The 13,461-nt window shown below is 41.9% G+C and overlaps 1 protein-coding gene across 1 annotated transcript in view; it reads right to left on the bottom strand.

The window, feature by feature from the left end:
* Positions 1–2,657: 2,657 nt before the first annotated feature.
* Positions 2,658–13,461, bottom strand: part of actr5 (actin related protein 5) — a 74,510-nt gene continuing 63,706 nt past the window's right edge. The window contains exons 8-10 of the mRNA XM_051933273.1: positions 7,511–7,643; positions 6,363–7,362; positions 2,658–5,179 (exon numbers count right to left, since the gene is read on the bottom strand). Coding sequence (XP_051789233.1) covers positions 7,096–7,362; positions 7,511–7,643 — 400 coding nt within the window. The 3' untranslated portion in view covers positions 2,658–5,179; positions 6,363–7,095. The remainder of the gene's footprint in view (positions 5,180–6,362; positions 7,363–7,510; positions 7,644–13,461) is intronic.

Here is a 13,461-nt window from a genome sequence, read left to right as displayed (position 1 = left end):
GCAACAAAATTCGATATGTCTGAGAAACTGGTGCGAAATTGGAGGAGGCAAGAAGATGTAAAAAAAAAAAAAAAAAAAATATATATATATATAAATGTTGCACTTTTGAATGGGCGTACAAGTCAGGGTCTGATTAAATGGTCGATTTTTCGGGTTTTGCGACCCAACTTATACATGAGTATATACGATATATATATACTGGAGAATATAACTTGACAAATCCGCTCGAACGGGACACGCGGACATCAAAAGCGGGGCCCCCTTAGGCACGGGGCCTGTGGTGGTCACCCCACATGCCACCCCCAAACCCCATCTAGTGTGGTGCCTGGACAACCCGCTTCAGAGTCACGGGGGGCACAAGCTTATCTCGTTAACATTCATGGGGCAGAAGTCACTTTGAACAGGGTGTCAGTGCACAGCAGTCATTCAAGTTAACAGGAAATCATCCCTGGGGTGGGCATGTGAATATGAAAGGAGGGAAACTCAAGTTTTATTTTGACTGATTTTTATGGGCACTAAAAAGCTGTGTCCTTGATTGCAAGGAAAGCGCATGGACTCACCCACACTGGGCCAGTTTAGAGGCACCAGTTAACCAAACATGGCTGCCTTTAGGATTTGGGAGGTGTGTAACTGGTGGTGTTGAACCCATCAACCACCTGATCCTCAGAACGCTGACTTGTATCCACTGTATGCACTTGCAGGCTCAGGCTGTTAAAACAATGGCAGCATTCATCCTCTTCCTCTATGCTGTTGTGTCCCATGCCATTGTACACAGAAGCATTAGCGCAGCAGATAAGCAGCGGCAGTTACTGTACATGGCAGTTTGATGTGATGCCCGCTGACATGCCGGTGCTCCCAACTCTCAGCAATAATTCACTGACGAGGCGTGACGTTGGGCCAAATGCATTTCAGCCCACTCCAAGACATGTTCACACGCACTTGAATATTTCATCAGCACTCCATTTAGTAAAGTTGAAATGCTAAATCAATCCAGAGATGAGACATTAGACGGCTGACCTGAATTTCACATAACGTGCTTGTTCACCTCCCTGAAGGAGCACGGCTACATTATTTAAGCACACGTCTATTTTTAACACCGTCACAACCCACCGACTAAGATTAGTGCTTGGGGCCTGGCAGGGTGTTAGGGTGGCTCACTTAGACACAATGCTCCCATGTTTAACCAAGTGGAATGTCACAGCAGAGTGGACCCTCCAGAAGGCAGCCCACCCAAATCACCTGTGATGTGCTATGGTATACAGACGCGGGCCAGAAGGTGGCCCTTTAAAAGCTGTGGACGGGTTGGTTTTGATGATTCTGGTCAGTGTCGTTTATGGAGTGTGTTCAGGATTTTAGACACTTGCCATTGCCTCAAGTATTCTGACCATTTCCTCTGCTCAATATGTGTTTGGTGCCCTTTCAGCAGCGATTACAGCTTCACACACCTGGATTTGGTCATTTTCAGCCATTCTTCCCTGCCGATCTTACTCGAGTTCTCTCAGGTTGGATGGAGGCTGTAGGTGGGCAGCTATTTTGGGTTTCACCAGAGGTGTTTGGGTAAAGGTCTGGGCTCTGGCTGGGCCAGTCAGTGATATTCTAAGCCACTCCTGAGCTCTCCTTTCTCTCTGCTTGCCATCATTATGAGGCCCAGAGTGCTCTGCAGAAGATTTTCATTAAGGATATCCCTGTACTTTGCTCCATTCAGCCTTCCCTCAACTGTAACTAATCTCCCAGTCCCTGCCACAAACAAGAACAACACAACAACCCCACAGCGTGATGCTGACACCACCATGCTTCACCCATAGAATGGTTTTGTGCAGATGATGAGCGATGCCTGGTTTCTGCCAGATATGCGGCCAATCTTGGTTTCATCAAACCAAGAGACTCTTGTTTCTCATAGTCTGGGAGTTCTTTAGGTGCCATTCTGCAAACTCCAAGTGGGCTTTCATGTGTCTTTTACAGAGAAGAGGCTTCTGTCTGACCACTCTGTCATAATGAGTGTTGCAGTGATGGTTGTTATCTTTTTGGAATTTTCTCCCATCTCTATACAGGTTCCCTGAAGCTCAGTCAGAGTGATCATTGGGTTCTTAGTCTTCGTTATCCTGTGGTTGCTCAGAGTGGCCAGCTCTAGGTTGTTGTTCTGAACTTCTTGCATTTAAATATAATGAAGGCCACTGTGCTCTGCGGGAACTTCAATGCCACATAAACTTTTGTAGCCCTTCCCGAGATCTGTGCATTGACCCAATCCTGTCTCTAAGCTTTACAGGCAGTTCCTTTGGCCTTCTCATGGCTTGGTCTTTGCTCGGAGACAAATTGCCGACTGTGGGTCCTTCTATTGGCAGAGGTGTGCCATTCCTAAACATGTTTAGTCAGCTGAATGGACCACAGGTGGATTCCAAACAAGGTGCAGAAACATCTTAATGATTATCAAAAGAATGGGAGCCACCTTAACACATTTCAAGTGTCATAAGGAAAGGTTCTAAATATGGGATATTTCAGTTTTGTATTTTTGATACATTTGTAAAAATATCTAAAATCCTGTTTTTACTTTGACATTTTTGGGGTATTGAGTGTTACTTGATCAGGAGAACAATGAATTTAAATGACTTCAGCACATGGTGGCAACATAAAATGTGGAAAAATTGAAGGTGTCTGAATATGTTCTAAACATCAGGCTCTTTCAACACACAGCCACCAAAGAGCACACAAGCTTACATCATTAACATACATTAGCACACTTATCTTGTTAAATGAATAGCAGTATGGAGTTCCATAAACTTGAGTTAAATATTAACCCATGAGCTTTAGTGTAGAGGATTTGCAGGAGCCAATTTTTTCCTATGGAAAAATTACAATTCTTCTTGGATCACTTAGGCTGGCAAACCCCCCAGGGAATTCATTCATCCATATCTTTACTCCTTTTTTTTTTTTAAGAGATCAGTGTGTAAACTGGCAGGCTTGGAGTAGAGACCAACCCTGGCAGAGACACGAGTCCACTGCTGAAGACATGTCAGCCCACACAAACTCCCCTTTTCATTGGATATGTGTAGAGGGGCCAGTGAACCCAAGTTGCACACAATTATGATAATGGCTGAAGCATCTGGAGAAACAGGGTGGGCAGAACATGCCAGCTCAACGCAGATGGTAGCTAAGGCAGGAACTGAACCCAAGTCTATCACGTTATGAGGCAGCAGTGCTATAAATAAATTGTTAGTTAGTGGGGTCTGGGTGCTGTTATTGTTCCTTACACTTTGCAAGCACTAGTCAAATCTCTACTATGACATTCCATGTCACAGAAAGCAAGAACATGTCACTCAGGTGAATTGTATATTTGATGTTTATCATTCTTTACACTTGACGAAACTTCATCCAACAATTTTCAAAACCCACTTAATCAAATTTTTATGATCAATGAAAACCACAGCACTTTATGGAAGCATCAGGTACAAGGCCGAAACCAACACTGCCAGTTCATCACAGGACACACTCAAACAGGGCCGAACATGCAAATCCTTCTAATAGAAGAGGAAACTCCACATGGTGTCCAGACCCCAAGACTCTGGAGTGATAACACAGCACCGACTCCGTGGCCGGCTATTCCCTATTCATTTACATGTATAAAAGTCAAAGTACGTATGTTCCAGCATCACTTCATGAAACTTGGTACACGTTTCTCATTGGTTGACTAAAAATACTGTAGGGTGAAATCAACCCTAACCCACTCCCTTCTGGGTAGGGTGGGGGGTGATCTTGCAGTCTTGTATGCATGTTATCATCCAGTTGACAGTCGGAACGACCACCAGAGGGTGAACTGGAGGTGACTATTTATTTTTGAGCACCACCCCGACCCGGTTGCTTTTGAAATTAAATAAAGTTGTCTAGTTCCGAGGGTCAACTGGATGATTACATACAAGACTGCTAGACAAGCACGTGAGTGAGTCTTCATTGTTAATTTATTTTTAAAGTTGTGTTTTTTTTTTTAATTATATTTTTCTCAAACAAAATAAAAAAAAAACACTTTATTTTCCTCCTGGGCAACACCGGGTATTTCAGCTATGTTAGCTAGTTTTTCCATAATAACAAACAGTTTTCTAGGCCACTTGGTGACAATGTTGACCAAATAAATGGCTCCACGGACCACCTAAGCACAAATTTCTTATTTTCTCTGTTCACGTTGTGATGATCATCAGTTTATAATGTCTTCTTGCTACAGTCATGCTAAGAAGCTTAATCACAGCAGGCGGATGGTCCACTTTATTCTGAAAAAGATTCCTGCCCATTTTTCATGGATTTAGCTTATGAAACTTGTGTCAAACGGAAATTTCTTCTTAAAAGCTTCACAAGGCCAGAGTGAAAAAGTACTATAAATGTGTTTTTGTTTAAAGGCCAAGTTGGAACTAAGGACAGAGTGAAAACAAACTGCTAGACATGTGCAAGGTGAGCAAGAGAATATTTGATTGGCTCAAACTGAGGTCATTCCTGAAGAAAACTCCTAATTCTTGGCAATACAAGCAGCGTATCAGTCGTACAAGGCAGCAGTTGTATACCACTGTACATCAACGGCTGATCAGGCCCCAGGACATCTCATATCTACTTAGTTGGAGGAACATCCACCCAAGGAACAATGTGTATGTCCTACATTCAATTTGGAAATGTAAGAAGAGTCTATGGTTGGGCATTCACCTGTTGTATAATGTCATTAGGCTGGCCAGCCATTAAAAGCAGTATTATAAGGCAGTGTTTCTCAACTGTTACTGCTTTGGGAGCCAGTTTTACATTTTTAAATTTACTGAGGACCCAAAAGTGCTTCCCCCTTGATGAAATGAGCTCAAATGTAAGGGTGATGGTCCCCATTGGTGAATCGAGTGCGATTGTATGAGCGTGGGTCCTTCCATGTTCTATATTCACAGAAATAAATGGATACAAATATTACGCAGTGTTGTTACTTAGGTGGCCCACTCTTACAACCACTGGCAGCAGCCTGTGTCCCAAAAGTGAGTCCTGACACGGTGCTTCAGAAACACTGTTAACTAAAGCAAGGTTAAACTTCCCCTAACAACAAGTAGAGGAACTGAAATTGATTGAACCCAAAAACCACAAAACCCACCATTTTGGATGCGGTATGGGATTTTAGAATGCTGTCAAAACTGCACCATTCCTTGTGCAAATGTATAGTACCCTAAGTTCTTGTCTATAAGCCGGACTCATGTATTAGCCGGAGACCAAAAATCATACGAATTTTTAAAATAAAATCGTATCATAGATAAGCCGGACTCATGGATAAGCCGAACGTACTATAACCTATAACTAATAGAAGGGAGGGAGGTCAGTGGTCTCACTCGCGCCCATTTAATTTCTTTAAGGGGGGAGAGAGTGTGAGATATTGCCGTCTCTCTCACTCCCCGCATGGCGCGGTTGGAGCGGCCGGAGCGCGTTCTTTCTGCTCTGGGTGTCGCCGAGTCAACACGAGCGCGTAGCGGTCATTTAAATTGTGATTTTATATGTAAGCATATTTAAATATATATCGCGGATTTCTGCGGACAATGGGTCTTTTAATTTCTGGTACATGCTTCCTCAGTTGGTTTGCCCAGTTGATTTCATACAAGGGACGCTATTGGCAGATGGCTGAGAAGCTACCCAACTTTTCTCTTTCTCTCTCTTGCGCTTTCTCTGATCCTGACATAGGGGGTGTGAGCAGGGGGGCTGTTCGCACACCTAGACGATACGGACGCTCGTCTAAAAATGCTGAAAGATTATCTTCACGTTGCTATCTTTTGTAAAGCTGATTCCTGAAAAGACATGCTGCACAGTGCTTCGCATACTTAAAAGCTCGAAGGGCACGTATTGATTTTTGACTTTTTATCTCTCTTTGTCTGCTCCTGACGGAGGGGGTGTGAGCTGCCGCCTTCAACAGCTTTGTGCCGCGATGCTTCGCATACTTAAAAGAAAAAACAGCCCTATTGATTTTTTTGCTTCACTCCTTTGAAGACGAAGATATGTTTGCATTCTTTTAATTGTGAGACGGAACTGTCATCTCTGTCTTGTCACGGAGCACAGTTTAAACTTTTGAAAAAGAGACAAATGTTTGTTTGCAGTGTTTGAATAACGGTCCTGTCTCTCTACAACCTCCTGTGTTTCTGCGCAAATCTGTGACCCAAGCATGACAATATAAAAATAACCATATAAACATATGGTTTCTACTTCGCGGATATTCTTATTTCGCGGGTGGCTCTGGAACGCAACCCCCGCGATGGATGTATAAGCCGGACTTATGTATAAGCCGATATTCTATTTTTTCATTTTCACAACTTTTTTCCTTAGATAAGCCGCGGCTTATTGACAAGAACTTAGGGTAATTGAACCTGATCATGGTTGAAGATGACCAGACTCCTGTCATGGCTGCTTGAGTCAGACACACTCAGTTAACACAAAGTAGTCAAAGACAGAGGCCATAACGGAGGGTGTGACTCTAGGGCCTGTCCCTCTGAGCTGATAACCAGTGGTTCATGTCAACTGTCGCAACTCTCTAGCTTGGGTCCTGAAGTCAAAACATGTGATCATTGTCCAATGTGACATTCTAGTACTTTCTGTGAGTATGTTGGTCTTCCACACAGGTCTTCATGTAAATTGAACCAATGTGTTCAGGTGCAACTTTTTGTAGAGGTAAGAGATAAGCAATGACAGTCAAAGACTAATTTGAAAAAAGAAAAAAGGAACAGATCTGGTTTGGAGAATGGACATGTTGTCTCATCATAGGCTGCATTATCTGTGAAACGTTGTGGCAAAATAATGATCAATATGGAGACTTTTATTTTAAAACAAAAGGATTTCAAGAGGTGAGCTGAATGTGTGAAAGCTCTGCAACCTCAAACTAAAAAAATGAGATCCCTACTCATAAAAAAGGGTGATAGAATGAAGATGCAACAAGCACTGTGTGCATCTGATCATAATGAATGTTCCCCTTACATCACTCACACTGTATTACTGTTCGCATTACCACTCCAAGGGAGTGGATTACACCCTGCATAGCTTCAGCAGGTCTTTTAGACAATTGAATGTTCAAGGTAAAATCTCCCACCACTTCACTTGTTCTTGTTATTCAGCAGCAAGTAGTTCTACACCACCAGAGGCAAGGCTAGGTGCTGAAGGCACTATATTATTTTGCTCAGCAGGTCTTGAAGTCTGTTTACTGATGCGTATAGGAACGAACAGATTGGAGGCTCCATGTTCTTTCAGATATTCCCCACCTTTTTCCTCATATTCGGTCCTTGAAATCCACCCTGTGTCCTGGTCCTTATACTGCAGAGCCCAATTACGTGCACCATACCAGCCATCTAGAATTGGATTGGAAGCCAAATGTACCTGCAAAAGTCACCACAAGTACATAATGAATGTCTACAACAAGTGCTGACAATTACAACCACAACCCTTAAAGACCAGATACACTTCACATGGACACTCACACTTTCAAACACTCAAAAAAGACAATGGGAGGATGAAGGACATTTACCTGAAATTGTGACTGGAATGGTCTAATGGCAAGAAGCTCCTTCTCAAGGCGCTCCCTTATTCCTGGGTAGGAGACATTTCCACCAGTAAGGAGAATATTGTTCACCATAAGATTCTGTTGCTCTTTTGGATATCTACAAATAACACAGAAGTGTCAATAAAAGACTACTTTGATAAACCAGCTTCTTTTTGTCACAAATTCATTTACAACAAAACCTAAAATAACAAAAGAAATAGATGTTACTGCAGTACAGTTACAGAGAATGCAACAGAGATTTACTCAATATATGCCTGGACATTATAAAAATTGTGAATGCAAAATAATCTGAAAAAATGTAACCTAAAAGGTAAACAAGAGTTGTTTCTTCATTGACAGTCTAGATAAAAATATGATGTCCGTAGAATAGCAGTGCAAAGGCAAAGATTTTGCGAATAGAACATCGCTGTATACACTTCAGTATGGCCAGTATGTACAGTATTGATAAACTGGTGATTGACTTTGGAAATATGCTAAAAACGGCTGAATGCTCAACTGAATAGAAAACAAATCCTACTGTTATCTTGGGGGTTCTTTTTCCTGAAAAGAACCTTTAATGCACAGCTCTGAAGATTCCATGGAGATCCAGTACTTTGTTTATACTCTACAAGTACCACTTCTTGCAAACTATCTCAAAAGCAATGCCAGTAGAGCACAGATCTTTCTTTGTGTCAGTTCCATATTCAACAGTCATTTAACACTCATTAGGACCGGTGTACAATTACACCAGTCCTAGATTTTATTAAGTTATCTGTGACAGAACAGTCTGTTGCTGATAACTATAAAGTGAAATTCACATTAATAGTTCAAATTCTGATTCATTTAGTGAATGTAAAGTGGTAGAGTTGACAAGGGCCAACTCTTGGGCTTGCTGATGGTGAATGGAGATCACGTCATAATGTAAAAACACTACTTCATTTTTATTAAGTACCTAATGGGAATCTAATCATAGCCAAACTCCTTTAATCCAACAATTTTCAAATATTCTTAATCCATTTCAATGTGTGCCAGACAAGTCACCCCTGGGCGGGTGGGCGCGCGCACACACACACATACATACATTCACACACACACTTACATTTTCGAGTTGCAAATTAACATCACATACACATCCTCACAATGTTTAAGGGAAGCCAAAGGACATACAGAAGAATCAAGACAGACATGGTAGGACTGTACAAACATTGCACAAAGTGACTGGTCCAGGATTTGAGTCCACACTCCTGCAGCAATTAGAAGAATTTTCAAATCCATTATGGATTTTGATTACAACAGGGATATCACTTATTCATTTGTAAAAGGTTAAGAAGTGTATTTGAGTGCAAAAAAGATATAAGCAACAAAAAATATTTCAAAATGCTAAAAATGCTACATATGACAGGGTGCCTCAAGAGGAGCTGTGGTATTGTATGAGGAAGTCGGGAGTGGCAGAGAAGTACGTAAGAGTTGTACAGGATATGTACGAGGGAAGTGTGACAGTGGTGAGGTCTGCGGTAGGAGCGACGGATGCATTCAAGGTAGAGGTGGGATTACATCAGGGATCGGCTCTGAGCCCTTTCTTATTTGCAATGGTGATGGACAGGTTGACAGATGAGATTAGACAGGAGTCCCTGTGGACTATGATGTTTGCTGATGACATTGTGATCTGTAGCGATAGTAGGGAGAAGGTTGAGGAGACCCTGGAGAAGTGGAGATATGCTCTGGAAAGGAAAGGAGTGAAGGTCAGTAAGAAGAAGACAGAATACATGTGTGTAAATGAGAGGGCGGTCAGTGGAATGGTGAGGATGCATGGAGAAGAGTTGGTGAAGGTGGATGAGTTTAAATACTTGGGATCAACAGCACAGAGTAACGGGGAGTGTGGAAGAGAGGTGAAAAAGAGTGCAGGCAGGGTGGAATAGGTGGAGAAGTGTGGTGGTATCAGCAAGAGTGAAAGGGAAGGTCTACAGGATGGTAGTGAGACCAGCTATGTTATATGGGTTGGAGACGGTGGCACTGACCAGAAAGCAGGAGACAGAGCTGGAGGTGGCAGAGTTAAAGATGTTAAGATTTGCATTGGGTATGACAAGGATGGACAGGAATAGAAATGAGAACATTAGAGGGTCAGCTCAGGTTGGACGATTGGGAGACAAAGTCAGAGAGGCGAGATTGCGTTGGTTTGGACATGTGCAGAGGAGAGCTGCCAGGAAAAAGGAAAACAGGAAGGCCTAAGAGAAGGTTTATGGATGTGGTGAGAGAAGACATGCAGGTGATGCGTGTAAAAGAGCAAGATGCAAAGGACAGAAAGAAATGAAAAGGATGATCCGCTGTGGCAACCCCTAACGAGAGCAGCTGAAAGAAGAAGAAGAAAGAAGAAAAATCTTCTTCTAGATCTAATGATTTAATGGAAATAAAACAGAGGTGCATGCAAACAGTTTGGCCCATTTTATTTCTGTATTGCTCTTTTACTTTTTGCTTGATTGGTCCAGCCTTATTCTTCCACTGGTCTCAAAGGGTACTTCTGTTGAAACTGGTGAATATCTAATAAATATTTCACTTCCAGTTTCCAATGATGTTGGAAGTAATCATTCAAAGCGATATTCACCCTTGCTAGTTTCTTAGCTTTACCGTTTTGTTCAGACCAAGCAATTTTTCTCATACTGATGATAGACTGATAGTTTCAATGAGTTAAAACAGAGCAGTGGTTTTCAAGTTCAGTCCTGCTTTGCCCCACTGTGGCTGCAGGTTTTTGTTTTGACCAGTGTGGCAGTCGGCTGGTGTCCATGCCCAGCCGGGACGCCTCTACTCACTATATTCAGGGGGAGCAGCCCTGGACAGTGCAATACCTCCCCCTGGACGCTAGATGGCCGCCCCCTTGGGCTGAAGTAGTGCCTCGGTTTCCCACAGGGCTCCCTGGGAATTGGAGTTGGGGACAGCCCTGTTGGGTCCCGCTGGTACCGCCAGGGGGTGCTGTGTTTGGGACTCCTGAGCCCGTGTGGGCAACAGATTCATCACACCTGGAAGTGCAGCCGGAACTCGGTGATCAAACACCTGGAGCACTTCCAGGTGACCTATAAAAGGAGCCAGCGACCACCACTCAAAGGGCCAGAGTCGGGTGGAGGAGGACAAGGTTGCTAGAGAGGAGTGGTGGTGCCAAGGAGAAGAAAAGTGCTTGTACTGGTGGTTATTAGTGCTTGGGACTGTGTATTGCCTGTGGGTCACGGGGAAGATGTGCGCCCACGGGTGAAGAATAATAAAATCTTTGTATTTTATACGTGCCTCCTGTGTCAAGTCTGTGCCGGGTTGGGCGCAATATAGCGTCTTTCTGACACCAGTTTCATATTAGAGATTTTACTTTAATTTTTAATCAATTTCATTGTTTAATTAGCTGTCCTTTGAAGGGATGGAGGGGATTTTTCATGACGGCATCCAGTTTTGCCATCATCCTCTTTTCCACAACAGGTTCTAGTGTGTGCAGTGTTCGCCTTGTCATGGAACAGGCTTTTCTCATAAATTTGTGCAGGCATTGTGCTTCTTTTGAGTTCAAGTTGCTTCCCCAGGAGACTGCAGCGTAGAAAATCATGCTGGCTACTTTGGACTGACAGAACATCTCCAGCAGCTTGCTGCACACATCAAAAGACCAGAGTCTCCTGAGCAATTCCTGAATCTCCTTTGCATTCAGAAAAGTGCTTTAGTGTCAGATTTGCATTTAAATGAAATTAAGAAATATTTCCTTTTTTGCTGTATCTTTCTATGCTGAACTTTGTGATTTTCTTTTTAATTTACTTGTTCTGTGGAGTTTGCTCACTTAATTATATCTGCATACTCACAATAAATGACAAGTGCAGCAGTCACCAGGGCAAACAACACTCACTGCTAAAGAGGGGCTATTTTAGTATTTAATGTAAATAATGTCAAAATAATGTCATAAATAATCATAAAATGTCTTCAGTAAACAACATTATCAGTTTGCAACTTCGGAAATGATACGAAAAACACAAACTGGGAAGTAACTAACATCTTGCTTAATTAATGTAGGGAGCCCATTAAATAAAGAAATTGGTTAGAGATGAAAACCTGTAGTGTTGAGGGCCTCCAGGACTGAACTTGAGAACCACTGAATTACAGCAGCGACTGTAATGGTCTTTAAATGTGGAAAAAATATTGTAGGTAGGTAGGTTGAGAGACAATGCCAGAGATATAGATAGACAGAATGTTATTTGTCCCAAGATGAAAATGTAGCTTTTTACAGAATTTAAAAAACAAACAAACACCAACTCCTCCAAATACACACAAAGAATTACAAGAAAAGAAGAACACTTCTGACTTGGCTAATGATAAGAAAGCAGTCGCAGTGAGGCACTAGAAGGGTGCATTGCTGTTGGTATGGAGGAGCCCCAGTATCGTTTCTCGACACACTTCTGCTCAATAATTCGTGACTGAAAGAAATTAAGGCTAGCATGTCAGAGAGAGAAAGTCCAGCATTACATCACCGTCATATTTTATCCCTCAAGGTCTGAATATTAATGTAGCTTAATCAGCCCACAACTTAGGAGTTATTGTTGACACTAATCCATTTTATGAAATGCAGTACTGTGTTATCCAGAACCTACTTTTACAGAAAAATATAGGAAAATGAAGGCATTTTCTTAGTATTCAGAACAAGAAGTTCATTCATGAATTTATTTCAAATGTCAAATCGCTCTATTTGTAGTTTTTCAAGTATTTCAAAATACTGCGGCAACAGCCATTAATAAAAATAGGAGTACAAACATAACACTCCTGTATTGACTTCTATTTTATTTCAAATCCTTCCTCTAACACAGAGTTTTAGATATTCTGATAGTGGGGGGTTCAGGTTATCTTCTAAAAGTTCCATGGTCAAGTAAAACTACTGTGGGAAGCTGGGCCTTTAGCTAAAATGGGTTTAACACCAGTGAATAATCTGTCAGTGTAAGGGATGCTCCACTGGTATAAACATTTCAATCCAGGCTGAAAACCCAATACTTTGGTCTAACATACCCGATTACAGCAACTAATAAGGCACATTTGTCCACGTTTGATACTACAGCATTTTGGTCAAAGACAAGGCCAAAACAGTCATTACAACTGTTCTGTTCCGTCAGCCTTCACCTGTGTTAGTAGGCCATGTCTCAATTCTTGAGTGATAGGACTTTATATTGTCATGGTCTTGTTATATTTAAAGGAGTGATTTTATGAAGAAGTGCTTTACAGATTTGGTTATAATTTTTTTTATTAACTGGTAATTATATGCTTTAAAATAGTTTGCTAAATTACTTACTAGACCTGAAAGGTTTTGTGTTGTAGCAGAAATGCTGTCTAATTGCTGAAAGGTGAGGAGGTTTGTGTGTCTGTTCTTGGGTATCTTTTGTCTTCAGGTAGCGTTTTGGAGAAGGAACAAGTATGCCACTGTGGGGCAGATGCTTTGCAAAGCAGAGGTACTGGCAGTTGATTGACACGTAGTGTGCAAATATTCAGTGGTGCAGAATAGCTTTCCATGATGCATACTGGCATGGGGTCACGGATGTTCACACACAGGCCATTTGAAATGTGGCACATGCAGATAACAGGTGGTGGGTGAAGCACAGTGCAATACCTGGTGGTATCCCAAATTGACTACATATGTCACCCAGGCTAGTCTGAATGATTTTTCTGTTTTCGCGGTAGATCATCGACTTGGGACAAGAGCTCCAAGAGGGTGATAGCAGCTAAAGCTGCTCTGTAATTAAAAGATGACCTAGGGCTGCTCTTTTTTTGTTTTAATCCTGATTAAGAAGGAAAAAGGGGAATATTTAATTGCAATTTTGTTTTTTTTATTAAAATTTTAAAGAATGCTTTATCCGCACTACCTATTGATCACGTTTTTGGGTTTTGGATGGAATGCACCTGAAATGCTTTTATTAATATTTAACTTTTTT

Source organism: Erpetoichthys calabaricus, chromosome 10, assembly GCF_900747795.2.
Source record: "Erpetoichthys calabaricus chromosome 10, fErpCal1.3, whole genome shotgun sequence".
NCBI classification, from domain to species: Eukaryota; Metazoa; Chordata; class Cladistia; order Polypteriformes; family Polypteridae; genus Erpetoichthys; species Erpetoichthys calabaricus.
Note: the sequence above shows the minus strand (reverse complement) of the source record. Positions and strands in the feature narration are given on the sequence as shown.